General features: G+C 39.6%; 1 protein-coding gene across 5 annotated transcripts in view; it reads right to left on the reverse strand.

Annotated features, from left to right (window-relative positions):
- The window catches only part of OSBPL1A (oxysterol binding protein like 1A), a 242,774-nt gene that overhangs the window by 72,418 nt on the left and 150,695 nt on the right, over nt 1-19,661 (reverse strand). For all 5 annotated transcript variants that reach the window (XM_007075995.2, XM_042963240.1, XM_042963241.1 and 2 more), the window contains one exon: nt 10,280-10,436. In XM_007075995.2, the coding sequence (XP_007076057.2) occupies nt 10,280-10,436 (157 nt within the window). The remainder of the gene's footprint in view (nt 1-10,279; nt 10,437-19,661) is intronic.

The raw sequence follows: 19,661 nt of genomic DNA on the forward strand, positions 1-19,661 counted from the left end.
GGGGCTCCTGGGTGGGTCAGTCGGTAAAGCATCCAACTTCAGGTCACGATCTTGTGGTTTTTGAGTTCGAGCCCTGCGTCGGGCTCTGTGCTAACAGCTCAGAGCCTGGAGCCTGCTTCAGATTCTGTGTCTCCCTCTCTCTCTGCCCATCCCATGCTCATGCTCTGTCTCTGTCTCTCAATAATAAATAATTGTTAAAAAAAAAATAAAATAAAATCATCAGAGCATTTTAAGAATGATTACACTTAAGAGGAGGAGGGAAACTGCTGAGGGAAAAGAATGGAAACTAGATCTTTCTAGTTTTGTATTTTTGACTTAAAAACCAAGTCAAAAGGGAGTCTCTAAAACCTGAAAGCAAACGAAACAAATGAGCCTATCTGTGCAACAAGTTAGTAATTTAACCATACATAAAGTGACCTTCAAACACAACACTGACTCTACATCCCAGATGGAATATACTAAAAGGAACTAAAAAGAAATCTGAAATTCTTTTCAGCAACCATATTGTTAGTAACAGTGTTTGTGAGTGTATGTGTGTGCAAAACCAACATGTTAGAATAAAGCTAACAGGTAATTCTATTAATGCCATTAGAAACCATGAAATACAAGTAAAACCAAAGGAATTCAGAGGAAAATCCTATAATCCAAAATTTTAACTGGAAATATATTGGTATGAACTCATGAAGTACTTTTCCTTAAAAGGTGGGGGGAGGGGGAGGAGTTCACCTCTCTCCAATAAAAGGGACTGAAAACTGCCAAGAGAGCAGTAATGAATATTCTTATCACTGAGATTGTTACATCTAAACATTACTTCCCAAAAAATGAAATGTGGCTCCTTAGAGAAAAAGCTGACTCTAGGTCTGGGGCTGAAAATATAGCAGATAAGCCTGAAACATCTCTGTATCAGAAAGCAAGGCAGCTATCAAAGAGAATTAGATTATATTAAAATTATACCTAAAAACAAAACAAAAAACAAAACAAAGCAAAAACCCGTCAAAAGGACACAGAAAGAAGGGCTCCGTCTGATCAAAGATGGGTAAAAGGGGTGCCTGAGTGGCTCAGTTAGTTGGGCTTCCAACTTCGGCTCAGTCATGATGTTGCGGTTCGTTGAGTTCAAGCCCTGCATCACTGTCAGTGCACAGCCTGCTTGGGATTCTCCCTCTCTCTCTGCCCCTCCCGTGCACTGTTTCTCTCAAAGTAAATAAATAAAAACTTTAAAAAATTTTTTTAAAAGATGGGAAAAATAACCACAATAGATTTAAGCAATCCAATCCGTATTTTCATTCATTACCTCTGGAGGATGTTAGGGAACCAACATATTCTAAAAAGAGGTAATGGCAAGTTTTTTCTTTACAAAGGGTTCTAAGAAGGAGGAATGATAGAAAAGTCATAGGACCATTTTTGCAGCCCCTAATAAAACAAGGATGGAGATACTGATCAACATCACCTGCTAAAATCATTAGGTTCAAGGCTGTTGGACAACTTTATGATGCATGTGTCAGGCTGAGAACGCCTGACACCCCAAGAATCAATCTCAACCTTATAAAAAGTAGGAAAACCAGACAGCATGTGCTCCCAATGGATGTAACAGGAGGTACACCTATGGTATGTGTACCTATGAAGTATTTTGTGCCAAATAATTCAATCCTAAATCTGGCTGAGCAATTCAGGAGTAAAAGAATATGTTAAATGACACCATGGGAATGCAAACAGCAATATCCAGACTGTGGATTATTCTACAGGACAAATGGCCAGATTTCTTCCATAAATAACTGACAAAAAAACGGGAAAGAGAAGAAACCTAGAGATTAAAATGTATTTAGGAGACCTATAAATCAAATGCAGTATGTGGACCTTCCAAATTTTTATTATTCAATGACATTTTAGATCTAATTACTAAGTGGCATTTATGAGACAATCAAGAAAAACTGAATACCACTAAATATTTGATAATTAAGGATACTATATTTTAGGTGTCATAATGGTACTGTGGATTTAGAAAATAATGGTCCCAATGTTTTAAAGGGTTATAATAAATTCATGATGAAACTGTATCTTTGATTTAATTTTTAAAATAATTTTTTAGGGGCACTTGGCTGGCTCAGTCAGTAGAACATGTGACTCTTGATCTCAGGGTCGTGAGTTTAAGCCCCATGTTGGGCGTGGAGCCTACTTAAAATAAAGGTTAAAAAAATGAAAATAGAAATAATCTTTTAAATTATCAGAGGTGGGGAGGTCTCTAGATGAAACAAGGTGAGGCACATGATAAATGTTGAAGATGAATGATGGGTATGAATGGCTCATCATATGATACTGTTTGTATGTTTGAAAACTTCCATAATAAAGTTCCTAAAATGGGATTATATGCCTGAAAACATACTCTTTACTTCTGTTCGTCTCCAAGGCAAACAACACAAATCATTAGCTATTTGTTATTTTGTTCACTCGAGCACAGCTTTGCAGATTACGGCTGCCCTAGAAAACTGTTCTCATCAGCCCACAAAAATCACTGATCTAGAATAAATTCGAATGAGCCCTCAGAGTCAGGTAAAAGTGTATGTCACCACTGTTTGCTTATAGAATGCTACCACTGGAAAGATTCTGTGTTTTTCTAACAGTGTTTTAAAATGTCCCAACCCCAAAAAAGGTGTTTCAGGGGTCTGGGTGAGCTAAGGAGGTGAACCTGTGGGCCTCTGAACCTCAGCCCCTGCTTTAAAAAGAGCAGCCTTCATGCTGATTCATAGGGGCACATGTACCCCAATGTTTATAGCAGCACTATCAACAATAGACAAATTATGGAAATTATGGAAAGAGCCCAAATGTCCATCAACCGATGAATGGATAAAGAAGGTATGGTGTGCGTGTATGCGCGCGCGCGCGCGCACACACACGCGCACACACACACACACACACACACACACACACACACACAGTGGAATACTACTTGGCAACGAGAAAGAATGAAATCCTGCCATTTGCAACAACGTGGATGGAACTGGAGGGTATTATGCTAAGTGAAACAAGTCAGAGAAAGACAGATATCATGTTCTCCACTCATGTGGATCTTGAGAAACTTAACAGAAGACCATGGGTGAAGGGAAGGGGGGAAAACAGTTACAGAGAGGGAGTCAAACCATAAGAGACCCTTAAATACAGAGAACAAACTGAGGGTTGATGGAGGGCGCTGGGGGCGGGGGAGGGAGAAATGGGTGATGGGCACTGAGGAGGGTGCTTATTGGGATGAGCACTGGGTCTTGTGCATAAGTGATGAATCATGGGAATCTACTCCCGAAACCAAGAGCACACTATATACTCTGTATGTTAGTCAACTTGACAATAAATTATATTTAAAAAAAAGAAAAAAAAGAGCAACTCCTCTATCTGCTTTTTAAACCAGGATGGGAAGAGGTGAATTCTGTGAAAAGAGGTCTCAGGTTTCCTAGAGTAAGTTCTGGGAATAACTTTGGCAAGTCAACCTGGTTTTGTGAAGGTAATTATCACGAGTCTAGACTCCTGTCCGCGCCTTTTCCTTTCTAATATACTACTGTGGCCCAACAGCTTGTTAGTCCTAGATGAGCTTTTTGCATTTGAACACTTTTTGTTGGGTGCTCAGCCCTCACCTGCCAAGCTCCTACTGGTCCAGAAATCTCCAATCATGTTTTTGTGGGAGAGGTGGGTGTCACATGTAATCAGAGTGGCCTGCTGGCATCCAACCTGCCAATCTGTCCCAGGGGTCCGATCTCCACTGCCCCCCGATGGGGGGTTTCAGGACCGCCAGCTGTCTGCCTCCTTTGCACTCTGCGGCACCCTGGCCCCAACCTCTGCATCTCCTGGAGTGTCAAGCATCCTCTTTCTCTGCTGCTTCTCCTGGAGCTTCTCACTGTTCTCCATCTCTAGCACTCTTCTCTCTCAGGTTTCTGAGACAGCCATGTGTCCAACTGGTTAAAAAGGTAGGCCCCACAGTAGAGCTGTGCGTTTTAGTAATACTGTTTTTAAATTTTTCTTAAAAACAACAACAACAACAACAACAACAACAACAACATTAAAGCCCTCTACTTTCCAGAGCAAATAAGTATTCTGGGGCAAAGAGAAGGCTGAGAGTGCAGATTCACAGTGTCCTTAAAACCACTGGTCCCTCTGGCCCTACCACAAATCTTGGTAATTCTGGCCAGGCTCTTGTTCTTCTCCCAGGACTCTTGGGTCTTTAAAATTCAGACATGTATCTGGACTCCTGCTAACGTGACCCTGGTCACGACATGACAACAGGGAATTACCCCAAACATTTTCTGACAGACAAGAGTATTTTTTTTCCACCCAGGGCAACAGAGGACATCTGGGAGGGGGAACTGGTTAGCAACTCTGCCCGGACCTGATCAAGTCTGAAACCAGATCATTTGTCCCATATCTGCAGTGAGATTTCAAAACCAAGGTGGTTTTGTTCTAGTGATTAGATGTATTCAAAGTTGAATAATTTTCATGACTAACATTTTCTCACTATAATCTTACTTCTTGAAAGTTATTGTCTTACCCTGTATTCTTAATTTCTTCAACTTAACAGCATATTCTTTGTATGACTTCTTCATGAACAGAAGACTGCTGTTATTTGGCTAGTAATAATTCAATTCTAAAGAAGTCACGAAGGATAAATAAAGGGTAAACTAGGTGATCATCAGGAGTCCTAATCTGCCATTTCAGCAAAATAAACCTTTGAGACTCTTAGCCACATTTACTGGAGAATCGAAGGCTTTATTCAAGTAAATACATCAGTATAAATACAAGTACATTAACTAGAATCAGATATAAACTTAGTCCCTATCACATTTCTGTTGTAAGAAATTCTTCCCTATTTTAAAACTGTTAGATACTTTATATTTCCTTCTAAAAGTCTTTAAGTTTTTCTCTTTCACAAGTGTTTGGTTCATCTAGAATTTATACTTGTGTGTATGAAATAAGGATCCATTTCCTTTTTGTTTTGGAGGACCCACATTAAATGACTAACTCAGTACCATTTACCTAACAACCCATTCTTCCCCTCACTGATCTGCTAGGTTAGCTGTGCTGTATATACCAGGTTTCCTAGATCTGTGGGTCTAGGGACCTTCTAAATTTTTTTTTTTTTAATGTTTGTTTATTTTTGACAGAGAGAGACAGAGCATGAGCAGGAGAGGGGCAGAGAGAGAGAGGGAGACACAGAATCCGAAGCAGGCTCCAGGCTCTGAGCTGTCAGCACAGAGCCTGACATGGGGCTCGAACTCACAGACTGCAAGATCATGACCCGAGCCGAAGTCGGACACTCAACCGACTGAGCCACCCAGGCACCCCAGGTCTTGCGAACTTCTAGTTCCATTCTCCAGGTCTGCCTCCATGAAACTTCTGCACTAAAGACTTATAATCAGTCTTCACGTCTGATAAAGAAAATGCTTTCCTTTCCCTCAACCTGGTTCTTGAGCAGTATCTTGGCTCTTCAAAGCCCTATGGGCTTAAATACATATTTCAGAATTCGTGTTTCAACTTCCACGGAAAAGGGCATTGAGATTTTAATTAAAACTACACTGAATCTTGCAGATCAATTTGGCAAAAATGTCTCTCTGACAATGTATTTGCCATCTCAATAAGTTTTAGGTCTTTCAGTAAGTTTAATATTACATTTTTTGCTAAGATTTATTCCTAGGTATGTAACTTTATAATAGGTACTCTCAGTATGCCCTCTTCCCCAGTTAAGCTAGTGTGTTGATGGTGCACAGAAATGTAAACAGTTGATTGTGTATGAAAGCAACCCTGCCAAACTTCTTTACCAACTTGAACAATTTGCCGGTAGATACTTATGGTTTTTTTTTTTTAATTTTTTTAGTTTTTATTTTTGAGAGTGTGAGCAAGGGAGGGGTAGAGAGAGAGGGAGAGACAGAATCTAAAGCAGGCTCCAGGCTCTGAGCTGTCAGCACAGAGCCCGACGTGGGGCTTGAACTCACGAACCACGAGATCATGACCTGATCTCGCTTAACCAACTGAGCCACCTAGGCACCCTGTTTTTATTTCTAAATTTCATGGCTATGGTATATCTCTGACTATGGCCTCCAAATAATGCTGAATAGCAAAGATGACAGCAGGCATCCCTATATTATTCCTGATATTCTAAGTACTGTCTTTACTATCTCATTAAGTAATTCGTTTCTTGTGAATTTTAACAAGATTAAAGTTCTCTCTTATATTTGTGATTTGCTAAGATATTTATTAATCAGGAATGACTGTGATTTTATTGAATGTTTTTTCTTTATTAGAATGATCGTATGTTTTTCTCCTTTTATCATTTAATGCTATTAATGAAGTAAATAACATTTACAAATAGAATGTACAGAACTGTAACATGGATCCTATGTTTCACATTCTAACTAATCTGTTCTACATTAAGTATCTTTTATACCATATCCAGTGATGTAATGAAATAAATATCAGCATCTTTATCAAATATAACAACTTGGGGCAAACCACTAACAAGTTAAAAGATCAGAGCTCTGAATAAATTTCATAAATTAGGTCCGAGAGAGCTGCTCCTGTGAAACACAGCCAAGATGTCAAGAAGCCCTATCAATATAAACCTGACTACAGCATGGTGTAGCCTAACTGTCCACAAAGCAACTCAGTATATTTTCCGGAGAAAAAATAAAATGCCATTGAAATGGAGCACTTGTTTTGTATACTCGCTAACTCTGCAATATTTATGGTTCTAGGTCATAAGTAAAACCCTAATTTTGTTGACATTTCTCTAGAACTAACCTGAAAGCCCAACAGCATGCACAGCACTGGAGCCTGGAGCCTGCTTTGGATTCTGTGTCTCCCTCTCCCTTTGCCGTTCCCCCCTGCTCACACTCTTTCTCAAAAATAAATAAACATTAAAAAAATTTTTTTAAATATTTTGTTGGCAATTATCACATGGGACAGATTAAACATCCATAGTATCTACACTTTTATTATCATAGAAATTAGTTTAGCACACCTTATTTTATAGTTAATATGACATATGCCCTATACCTGGAAATTTTCAAACTGTGCCCCACAATGTCACCCTACGATGACTAGGTGGAAAAGGAAAACGAGTGGGTAGAGGTTGAGGGCAAAGCAAATCACAGTTTTTGAGGAAAAATGGAATGAACAGAGTTAAAGCAGGTCATTTGCACTGAGTGCTTCCCACGTAGCAAACACCCTCCAAGGCCCCTATGTATGTAATAAACAGGAACAGAAACATAGTTTGTAACGGTTTATAACACATACTACAGAAAATAGAGCTTAAATATTTTTGTCGGATAAGGACATGAAGTAGATGTGGTGTCTCCCACTGAAGCTAGAGACAGGGGAGAAGAGCGGAGAGGACCCCTCTGAGGGGAGACCCAACGATCTCCGAAGGTGGTTGAGATTTTAAGTTTCCACACTAAATATCTGTTATACAAGTGGTTCCATGGCTAAATAGTTGAAAACCCCTGTTCTAGTTTATCAGCAAATCAGTTAGGCCATGATTTAATACTTTCCATGTGAATTATTGTAAGGCTTATCTTTTGCCATTTAAAAATATTAATTTCCCACTTTAAAAAATTTTACAATCTATATTCTTCCCATGTCCTCCTTCCTAAATTTAAGTGTGTATATCCTAGAAGGTAAATGGTGGTATGGAGGGAAGAGGAAATATATAATATATGACAAGGTCAAATACTAATTTCACGTGACTTTTAAAAATAAAATAGAAGACTGCAGATAAACTCTAGGGTCACTTTGGGCTGATCCTCCAACAGCACCTACTTCTGCTTTTCTAAAAACATTGCCAAGGGATACAGGAGTACTGATGCATAGGGCACTTGTACCCCAATGTTTATAGCAGCACTCTCAACAATAGCCAAATTATGGAAAGAGCCTAAATGTCCATCAACTGATGAATGGATAAAGAAATTGTGGTTTATATACACAATGGAATACTATGTGGCAATGAGAAAGAATGAAATATGGCCTTTTGTAGCAACGTGGATGGAACTGGAGAGTGTTATGCTAAGTGAAATAAGTCAGGCAGAAAAAGACAGATACCGTATGGTTTCACTCTTATGTGGATCCTGAGAAACTTAACAGAAACCCATGGAGGAGGGGAAGGAAAAAAAAAAAAACAGGTTAGAGTGGGAGAGAGCCAAAGCATAAGAGACTCTTAAAAACTGAGAACAAACTGAGGGTTGATGGGGGGTGGGAGGGAGGGGAGGGTGGGTGACGGGTATTGAGGAGGGCACCTTTTGGGATGAGCACTGGGTGTTGTATGGAAACCAATTTGACAATAAACTTCATATATTGAAAAAAATAAAAAATAAAAAAACAACGCCAAAATTACTACTAATTCAAATTATTCTTCCTATTACCACAATAATTGCCCATTATAAACACAGATTACTTACAATGCAATTGAAGGTACAGGCAAGAGGGACTTGGTAACACTGAATACTACATTTACTTTCTTAATCTGAAATGAAACTTTTAAATTATTGGTGGCATAAGTTCTCTTTATTTGATTAGAGAGGAACTTCATGACAAAAGGCTAAAAAACAAAACAAAAAACTCCTTACAATTACTTTTTAAAATAGAAACTGTTATGTTTTCCCTACATACCTGATTGCTGACAATTTCCTAAACTGTCCTCTTTTCTCCTAAATACTAAAGAATATTTTATTACACTTACAGGCTTAGTAAGTTGCAGCTCATTTATCAGTTTAACTTTTCCAGTGAGGTCACTACCTAGCTGCATTCCTTTGAAGTTTTTCTTAGTGACCTGCCCTGATTTCATTTTTGAACAATTTCACCTTAACTTTCTCACTTTACCATTCTGGGTTTGACTAATTAAGATATAACACACAATATATAAATACAGTATAATAAATTTCTGTCAAGTGCAAAATAACTACTGTTATGATTACAGCGCACATACTAAAGGGCTACTGGCACTCTGAAAGGCAGCAGAGAAATGCCTCCAGCCCTAGGATATGAGAGTACTTAAGCACAAAGTGACCCTGGAATTTATCTGCAACCTTCTATTTTATTCTGATGGATATTTGAACAACTGTATCATCTATTCGTAAGAGTTCACCTGTGTTCTCACCAGACTGTCATAATGTATGTCTGGTAAGCCTGCCAAGTGTCCTGTTAGGTATTTCATGTCCTATACAGAACTTTTTTAGCCCCGGACTCCCAAAGGAGTTGACAGCAACTACTGAAGGCAATCAGGAAAGCACTGCTGGCCACATAATTTTCAATAGTAAATCGCATCAGTAAGTATGTTTAGAGGATACTCCCTAACCAAACAAAAGAAAATCCTGGTTTCAATTAGTTTATTACCTAAAATTCACTGGATGTTTTCAAAAGGAGTATAAACTATTTTTGTTAGCCAGGGGCAAATACACATAAATCAGAAGGGATATGTACATTTTCCCCCCAGTAGAATAATTGAGACCAATCAGGACCAGAAATGGAGTCAGAGTTATACAACTTGCAAATATTAAACAAACGAAACTATCTTGTAGAAATTAACCGTTAATAACTTCTTACCCGCCCCCCCGTGTGCATTTCACAATGACACCAGGATACAGCCTTAATCCATAATTTGATAAAATATTTTATGAATACCGGCAGGCACATGTGCCACTGTGTCTGCACACTTGTGCCGAAACCTGAGAGCTCCAGTGCCTGCTGCCTCTCGTTACTCTGGGGCAATCTCTAGGAAGAAATCATCAAGGGAATAAAAAGATACTAATGTTATTAGACAGTGTAAAATGGATATGTTCAACAAACCCTGGGTCTTAATAAAGGGCTTTGTTTAAATGTAACTGAGTTGTATCAACAGGCAGGCAATATTACCATCCACTCTCACTAAAACCAACAAGAAGATCAAATGGCGAGAAACTAAAATAGCACGGGGAGGCAGAGTCATCAAAGATGTATGAGGAAAAAGGAGCCCGGCATCAATTGCGACAGACAATTCTGAAGAGCCTATCTGAATTTTCAACTAAAGGATTTATGTTCCCCGAAACCATGGTTGCCAAAACCACGTTTTATGCTTTGTTCCTACAATTACAGATGATGTTCTTCTCTCAAATGAGCAAAAGTACTTAAGCTAAATCCTTTCTCTGAGGTGGTAACGGCAATATAAATGTCCAACACAGACAGGGAAAAACAAAGAGAAGGTATGCTTTTCTTTATGAACCTGTAAGTATTTTATAAGAAAAAGCCAGCAATAGTGACCGTTAGACTGTCCTACCTGTGTTTTTTGATGCCATTGGAGAGAGCATCTCCACCACCACAATCGTTTCCCTCTGACATTCTGTGTTTTCTACTGCCCAGGTGCTCTCCTTCCTCTTCAGAGGAGCGTGCCGTCACTGCCTCCAGTCTGCTCAGGGACCGCTCGGACTCGGACTCTGTGGCAGAGCAGGTTCGCAGTCAATGAACGGAACTTGGGTGCGAGGTGGCAGTAACAATGGATATCTCCCTTAATGCATTAGGCTTTGAAACTTAAGCAGCCTACTTTGTCCTTCAACAATCCATCCATTAACCACCTCCTCAGGGATTTCAGGGAACCTGCACCCAATAAGGCTAAAGTGGATTTATGAAACAGATACAGGCTACTATAAACTTACAATTAAACAGATTTTAGACATTACAAGAGATTTCCAAAGATTATCCAATTCTTTAAGAAATCATATTCAGGAAGGAGTTCCCCCTCCCCCAAAATTTCTATCTTCCCTCTCAAAGCATCTAAAGGGTAACCTACCAAAAAAAAAAAAAAATTCAGTTTTTAGAATTCACGTATAAGGAAAAAGTTACAGTGGTGTACTCAGGGGAAGTTTAAATTACCTTTGATACTGTAGACACAGAAGAAAAGGTAATCTTAAAATACCTCAAAAAATACTTCTTTTGGTATGATATTATTTTAATCCTCAAGAGCTAAAGCTGAAAGTATCCATATACAATCCAATTATCAGGCAGGCATTTTTAGGATAGAAATACCATGTTCCTAATTGGCTATGTATTCAGGGTAGAGCCATCTGCCTGTTTGAGAATACGAAGACAACTTATTTTTATACAACACATTATAGTTTTCAGGCATGATCACATTATTCATCTCCTTTTAGCATTTCCAGGGTGCCTTGGTGACAGCAAAGCAGGACTACGGGGTTATTAACACGTGTGCTGATGGTCTCATGGCTTTTGAGTTAGGTGAACCAGCATTTGAACTTAAGTCCTCCGATTCATTTATTGCTCTATATACTTCAGCTGAAAGTAGCAATCTACAAAAAACTTTAAATTGTGCCCGTATTTCTACTGAAATATAAATTCAAGGTAACTTTCTAAATTCCCTTCCTAAGCAGATGACTATACACTCAATTGTCCTCAGCTCTAGGGCAGAACTCTTACACACATTCAAGCAAACTTCCTTAAACTTCCTTAAATTTACTGACCATCTGCTTAGTTTGTATTATAGCTAAACTGTTCAGGAAATCAAATTTTTTAGCACTTTCTTTTCCCTCTGCTGCATTCTATAACTTAGCCAACATCAAGGAACCTTATTTTTATCACATTCGGTTGATTTTAGATCTTCTTTGACTTACAATGGGGTTACGTCCCAATAAACTCATCAAGTTCAAAATATTAGGTCAGGGCACCTGGGTGGTTCAGTCAGTTAGGGGTCCAACTTTGGGTCAGGTCATGATCTCACAATTGAAGGAGTTCGAGCCCCATGTCGGGTTCTGTGCTGACAGCTCTGAGCCTGGAGACTACTTCAGATTCTCTATCTCTCCCGTCTCTCCAACCCGCACTGCTTGTGCACGTGCTCTCTCTCAAAATAAATAAATAAATGTTAAAATAATTAATTAATTTATGGGGCACCTGGGTGGCTCAGTTGGTTGAGTGTCTGACTCTTGATTTCAGCTCAGGTCATGATCGCAGGATCCTGGGATCGAGCCCTGCATTGGGCTTCACTGAGCATGGAGCCTGCTTAAGATCCTCTCTTTCTCTCTCTCCCCCTCTGCCCCTCTCCCACCTTGTGCTCTCTAAAATAAATAACATATTAAGTTAAAAACACATGTAATACACCTAACCTCCTCAACATCACAGCTTAGCCTAGCCTACCTTAAATATGCTCCGTCACTTACATTATTTGGGCAAAACCATCTGACACAAAGCCTATTTTATAATAAAGTGTTGAACATCTCATATAATCTATTGAATGTTATACTGAAAAACAAAATGGTTGTCTGGATGCAGAATGCTTGTCTTACTGGCCTACCGGGAGCCAAGGCTCACTGCCGCTGCCCAGCACTAGTCCCAAAAATGATCCAAATTCAAACCCTGAAGTATGGTTTCTACTGAATGCATATCACTTTCACACCATCATAAAGCTGGAAAATCGTAAGTTGGAACCATTACAAGTCAGGAAACACCATAGTAACAAATGTTGGACAAGTACAATTGCAGGTTGGACAACACATCTTGAACTCTGAACCCTGGCCCCTCTGAATGGTGTTAAGTTACTTGGAGAATGTCTTTCAATGTCAGCAATTTTTATTTTCTGTAAATATAATTTTACTGGAATTTCTGAAAATATACTTTGTTCAAGTCATAGACGTTATAACAAAGAAACAGATATTTTAATAATAAATTCAAAGAGACATATTTTTCACTGTCAATTTTGTCAGGCAGTAACACAACCTTGTATTCAAAAAAATTAAACACAACCTGAATAGCCAGTAACAAAGAAAGGACAGCCGCCATCAGATGAAATTAGTTGTTAAAATCACATTTACACATACAACTTAATAAAACAGAAAAATGCTTTTAACAAAATACAAAAGGCAAAAATAATCAAGGTATTGTTCTGCAACTCTAAAATATAGAGCAAAAAAATAACTTTACTCCTTCCTAAGGAGAGGCCAGTCTGGTTCAGATGTACATACAGACCAGAGCAGTAAAATAACAGAAGTCTGTCTAGGGCACAGTGAGGTAAGGGAATCAATTTTCTCGGCTAGGTTGATGGGTATCAGGAAAGACGACATAGGAGACGTGGTGCCTCAGGTAAATCTTTAAAAAAAGAAAACGACACTCAGGTAGAGGTAAGAGTGTTGGTGAGAGGAAGTTGCCTGAGCAAATCCTGAATCAGAGATGATGACAGTGGTGTTAGGTGGTGAAATAGGAGTGGTTTTTTCACACCTACATTTTCAAATTTGTTTCATATGAAAAAAATTAAGATTTTGAAGAGTCAGACAAAATAGTTTTATCTGAATTGGTTAGTATCATTTAAGATGCATTAGTACTTTATAATTTAGATGTCATGAAAACCAAAAAGCACTGAAGCAAAAAAACCTCAGGCAGTTATTAAATGGCACTATGAACAGCACAATGTATTTGCTGTTTAAGGGCTACAAATCATAAGACAGGGACTTGTCCACCTAAAAAGAAAATTCCTAACAAAAAGCAGACATGTGCAGTAAACACCAAAGAGGTAACGCAGTTAAGAGCTCCTATGAGGCAAAGAAACTTTTTCTAAAACAAGACTTCAACTTGGTGAATATAAGCTGAAGACCTACTCCCTTCATCCATACTACGGGGCCACCGGGGTTACCTCCCAGGGATACACCCCCAAATGACAGAGAGTACAGACCCTTGTCCTCTGTGACAAGAGGTACAACCTAATGCCCTTTGCCCCCTCCCAGCCTGCCTTTCTACTCCTTTCTCCTGGTTCTTCTACCTCTCCCCTCCCTCAGCCCTTCTTCCCAACCTCCCTCCCTAATACAACCAGGCTATCCCCACCTTTGCCCTGGAGGGTTCTGACAAAGGTCACCAATTACCTCAATATTGTTTAGTCCAATGGTCATTTTTCAATTCTTACAGAATTACTGGCTCATTCATGGTATATGACACTGGTTAATTCATTCCCCCTCTCCCCTTATCAAGTGTAGGCAGCGTGGAGTCAAAGAACAGTATGACCTGGTCCCTGCCCAGGGTCTAGTAGAGGTGGACTATTTTGTGAACATCTGAATTTGGTAAAGTTTTCTAGGTACCATAACAGAAGTCTGAATGGGAACAGCAGGCCAAAAGGACAGGGTGTCTAGAAAGGACTGTGACTGATGATGGAGCTCAAAGTTGACAAAAGTAAGGGTGGGGGTGGGGGGAGAGTTATGAGAGGACTTTACCAAGGAGAGGGAAGAGCAGGACCCAATACAGACAGGAATGAGGTATTCAGTAGGATGGGAGTGCAAGGCACCAGGAAGGTGTGGCAGTAGGGAGTGACCGCAGGCACTGAGAAGAAGGTGAATCTCGAGTCCCCAGGGCAGCTGACCAATTTAAGATAAAGAAAAAGCAAGGCAGGCAGGAGGGCAAGGAGGATGTAAAATGAAGAAGGAAATGAGGCAGCGTCCCCATGCATGCCATGAGGGTCTGTACACTTGGCCAGGGGTTGATCACAAACTTCTCTCTGAGCATTTTAGCTTCAAAGGGAGAGAAGGAAACATGATCAACAACATGATTTACAGTGCCCCTGTGGTAAAAACTAACTAGCTGCTTAATTAAGAACAAAAGCTCATTACTTCTAATACTATGAACAGAGACATGTCTAATATACATAGTATGAAATAATTACCTAATTGGCAAAAGGGAGTCTTTTTTTTTTTTTTTAAGTTTATTTACTTCTTTTTGAGAGAGAGCGAGCGCATGTGTATGCATGTGAGCGGGGGAAGGGCAGAGAGAGGGAGAGAGAATCCCAAGCAGGCTCTGTGCTGACGGCCCAGGAGCCTGACGAGGGGGCTCAGTTCCAGGAACCATGAGATCATGACCTGAGCCAAAACCAAGAGTCAGACAAGCAAATGACTGAGCCACCCAGGTGCCTCTAAATAGGGAATTATTCTTAATAGACTGCATTCATAGCATTAGTCACACCAATCTGTCTCTAGGATAGCATCATTTCATATGTAGACCAATAGTTATAGATATATTTAAATTCAAACATGTTGGGGCACTTGGGTGGCTCAATCGGTTAGGTATCCTACTCTTGGTTTCAGCTCAAGTCGTGATCTCACAATTCATGAGTTTGAGCCCCACATAGGACTCTGAGCTGACAGTGCAGAGCCTGCTTGGGATTTCTCTCTCCCTCTCTCTGCCCCTCTCCAGCTTGCTCTCTCTCTCAAAAAATAAACAAACATTAAAAAAACAAAAATTCAAACATGTTTAGCTAAATACCTAAAAACACCAAACCCACTGTGGAGGTTTACTGATCAAGGTAAAGCCTGCCCATAGAAGTAATTTTCAAATCTCCCAGTAGTAATATGTCAGTGGTAGATCTTAGCACTTCTGAGATCTTAAATCTCAATCTTAAAACTTCAGGTTTTCAATTTTGCCCATACATATAAATATCAAATAAACCAGACCTTATCTGTCATCCAATGTTAATGGGCAACATAGTAATGTCTTAATGGAAAGCATAAAGCACTTGGAGACAGTGCTTAATGCTTGCACTGTGGTGGTTACTGAGCTATCTTATAATAGCATAAGGCAATGATCCTCATGCTTTAAAAAAAAAAAATACACAGGGGCGCCTGGGTGGCTCAGTCAGTTGAGCAACCGACTTTGGCTCGGGTCATGATCTCACGGTTTGTGAGTTCGAGCCTCGCATCAGGCTCTGTGCTGACAGCTCAGAGCCTGGAGCCTGCTTCAGATTCTGTGTCTCCCTCTCTCTCTGCCCCTCCCCCTCTCATGCTCTGTCTCTTTGTCTCAGAAAAACATTTAAAAAAAAACAACAACACACACACACACACACAAGGAGGGAGATAGGGAGTTAGTCTTTCATGGGTAGAGTTGGGAGTTTCAGTTTCGGTTTGGAAGGATGAATTCGGGCGGGGGAGGGTGGGTAATGGTTGTGCAACAGTGTGACTGTGCTCCACGTGCTCAAGACCACCGAACTGTGTACTGAAAAACGGTAAAAATGGCAAATTTTATATTACACATACTTTACTACAACAAAAATAAAACAAAGCCCAAACAAATAAGCACCCAAAACCTGTTAAGCCAAAGATCTTTCATGCTGGATGCATGAACTATATTCTGGTCCTGCTCTCTCACTTCAATGCCACTGGAAAACAAAAACAACGCAGAAGCTAAACTGGTTGATTTTTCTACAGACATATTTCCAAATGAAGCAAAAGACATTTATTTTAACAACATACACAAACTAGATTCTAGACAAAGTTAGCCTTTCACCATCTTTCTAATTTCCCACTGTGTTTTTCCCCTACAAACACAAGTGTTTCTGTATTGTAAGTAAAGCCACCCTAAATTTTCAGGATACTTCATCAACCTCTGAAAATCAGGGTAAGGGAATTTATGAAATAGCCTTATGTTATTTACTGAACTTCTGATGGGTAACTAGGAAAATCCATATCATCGAATAATGAGAAAAGGAATATTTGTGCCTTTGTTTATTCCCACCTAGTTACAAAAGGACTCTGGTGGCTTGAGAATTACATTTTATTGAGAAACTATGAGAATAACACTTTGAAAAAAAGACTATTTTACAAGATAAATTCTTTAGCCTACAGATAAGCACTTAAAGTAGAAACTCTGCCTGATTATTTTCTCAATGAAAACAGCATATTAATAGAATGTTTTAATGTGACAAATCTCCACAGGCCTAGATCTTTAAAGCTCTGTTCACATTAGGACACAATCTCCTTTCACTTCACAATCCTAATCTCTCTCTCTCTCATCCAAATAGCATGGCAGCCAATGGCTGTGACTGGTTTAACGTGACTTTACAACATTTCTATCAAGTTTCATACTTTAAGTATGTACAGTTCTTTGTATGCCAGTCATACCTTAATAAAGTAGTCTTCAAAAATTCAGAATTAAGAGGATCGTTAATTCCACCCTACTTTTTGAATTTTACCCCTATTAAAAGGCTAAAAGAAGAGGTCATAAAGTTAACAATGTAAACATGCCAACAATTCTTAACGCTATCCTGATCAACTTATTTTTATATGACCTTTGAAAACAAGCTTGTGAACAAATATTACAAAGGAGCAAAATGTGGAAGAACTGTGGAGAAGGTCCAAGTAACCTTTCCCCTGTTACTTAAGGTAACAGGAAATGATCAGGAGATACACACACTCAATTTAATACTTTTATTGTTGGTTTCCCGCATACTAGGCATATTCTAAAAATGTCCAAAGTAACCCAAGGTAACCCAAGCTCAAAATATCAGTGCCAAATTTTAATTTTGCCTTAAGGTGCTGTTGTGTAAACTTAAAAATTACCCAGTAAATATAAAGAACATAAGCAAAATAAATAAAAACCTACCACATTGAAAATAAATTGTAAACTGAAAGTCAGAATGAGTCCAGAAGGGTCTGCCAAGAGGCTACTATAATAATTTACTAAGGAAGTGACAAAAGCTTGAAACAGAACCCTGGGAGCAAGCATCAAGAGTGAGAGACATTCTAGACAGACATATCTTCACTGAATGATGTCCAAGGTCAAAATCAGCCAAATGGTATAGTGTTGCTTAGGACAGAGTTTCTTAAAAGTACTGGCTTGTCCCCAAGCAACTAAATCTACTCCTGTTTTCCACAACTTGCAAAATCCGCGCATGTAATTGAAGACGAAGAATTCCACACTGTGTGGACTACTGGGAATCTTATGTGTATCTATTCTGGACGATTAAATCCACAGCTTCCTAGATTGCTGACATCCTTAAAATTTTTTTCAGGAAGGTCACATATACATTCACTCTGCAGAACTAAAACCAGTTACAGAATAATCCACAGTTATTTAAAAAAACCACTTTTCTTGTGACTTCAACTTAATAAATCAACATTTACCAAGTATCTACCACACACCAGGTAAAGAGCTAGTTGCTGAAACAGTGTAGGAAGATTAAAGAGACAAGGCTGGTGCTCTCCAAGTATTCAAAGTCCAATATATAAGACACATAAGTACACATAGGTAAACATAAGACATGTAAGTAAACTTAACGTTTATACAAAGCATTTGTGGGGACAGTTGAAGAAGTCATTCATGAGGGACCCAGAGTACATTTCCACGCAGAGATGACATTTGAGCTGCAATGATGAAAACTAGTTTAAGGCAGAAAAAGAGTATGAGGGGTATGAGGGGAACAGCAAAGAGCCCCAAAGCCTGAAAGAACAAATGTGTGCCCAGAATATCTAGTACAGCTAGAGACAAGGGTGGCTGGAGGAAAAAGATGTGGTCAGCAGAGCTGAAGCTTTAAAGTGAAATAGATCGGAGTTTGGACTCAACTGTAGTAATGGGGATGTTTTCCCAGGGAGTGATGAGGTCAGTTTTAGACTTTACAGACATCTCTGATCTATCAGTGTCCTATGGCCACTGTAACAATTACCACAAACATGGTGGCTTAAAACAACAAAAATTTAGTCCTTTATAATTTTGGAGGCCAGAAATCAAAAATCACCTTCTTTGGACCAAAGGCACAGCATTGGCAGGACCACCGTCCCTCCGGGGGCACTAAAAGGAAAATACATTCCTAATGTTTTCCAGGTCTGGAGGCTGCCTGCACTCCCCGGCCTGTGGCCACATCCCTTGGCCTTCGGATCACCTCAGCCTCTGTCTCCTCTCTCTCCATAATCCTTAATCACATCTGTCAAGGTCTTTTTTCCCATACATACATACATACATACATACATACATACATACATACATACATACAGTTACAGGTTCCCAGGATTGGAAGGCAAACCTATCCGTCGGGGACTGCTTTTCAGACTCTCACATCTGACAACATGCCAGGTGAAAAATGGCTGGCAGAGACAAAGACCAGAAGCAGTAAAACTGGTTAGAAAAGCACCCTCCACGTCTCTGGGGTCAAAGGAAGGGGAGGTGAACTAAGGCCCCCTCAGCGTGTACTGGGGGAAGTGTGAGGGAAGGGGTAAAGGTGACTTCCACATGTGTAGTTTTCCCAGTGGGAAGATGTTGATGCTGTTAACCAAGACAAGGAATGTAGAAGGGGGCCGAATATGGTGCCAAAATAGATGGGATCCCTAAATATATCATTATCCTCCACATCAACTAGTGTTCAAGCTCAGTCATTTTTGTCTTAAAAATGTATCCCAAAATTTCATTTGCTCCAATATGTGAACTCCTAATGGGTGCCAGAATCTATGCTAGTTGCCAGGGTTGCAGAATTTCTCATGGAATGAATGTACTATCCGGTTGACGGGCAGGGCTGACAGAAACCAATAATTGTACAGAATTTCAACTCTGGGAAAACGGTGCACAGAACATGCAAGTGGAGATCTGATCAAGTCAAGAAAGTCAACCAGGCTTCCTCGAGGAAGCCTCTGACCCTTCAGTAACGGTCAGAAGGACATGTGTTCACTAAAGCAACACAAAGAGAGAACTGCAACTTTCCATTCTCAATGATTGCTTTCATTCAAACTCTTGTCATCTCTCGTCTAGGACACGAGGACCCTGAATCAATCTTTACTCCTACAGCACACTCTACCAGAGTACGAACTCCTGAGTAGAGATCAGGTCTCATTTTCTTCAAAGTCCTGTCTCAGTATAATGGAATTACAAGAATTCCACAATGTTTACCTTAAAAAATACATGAATCTTGGTAA

The sequence above is a fragment of the Panthera tigris genome, chromosome D3 (assembly GCF_018350195.1).
Source record: "Panthera tigris isolate Pti1 chromosome D3, P.tigris_Pti1_mat1.1, whole genome shotgun sequence".
Lineage (NCBI taxonomy): Eukaryota > Metazoa > Chordata > Mammalia > Carnivora > Felidae > Panthera > Panthera tigris.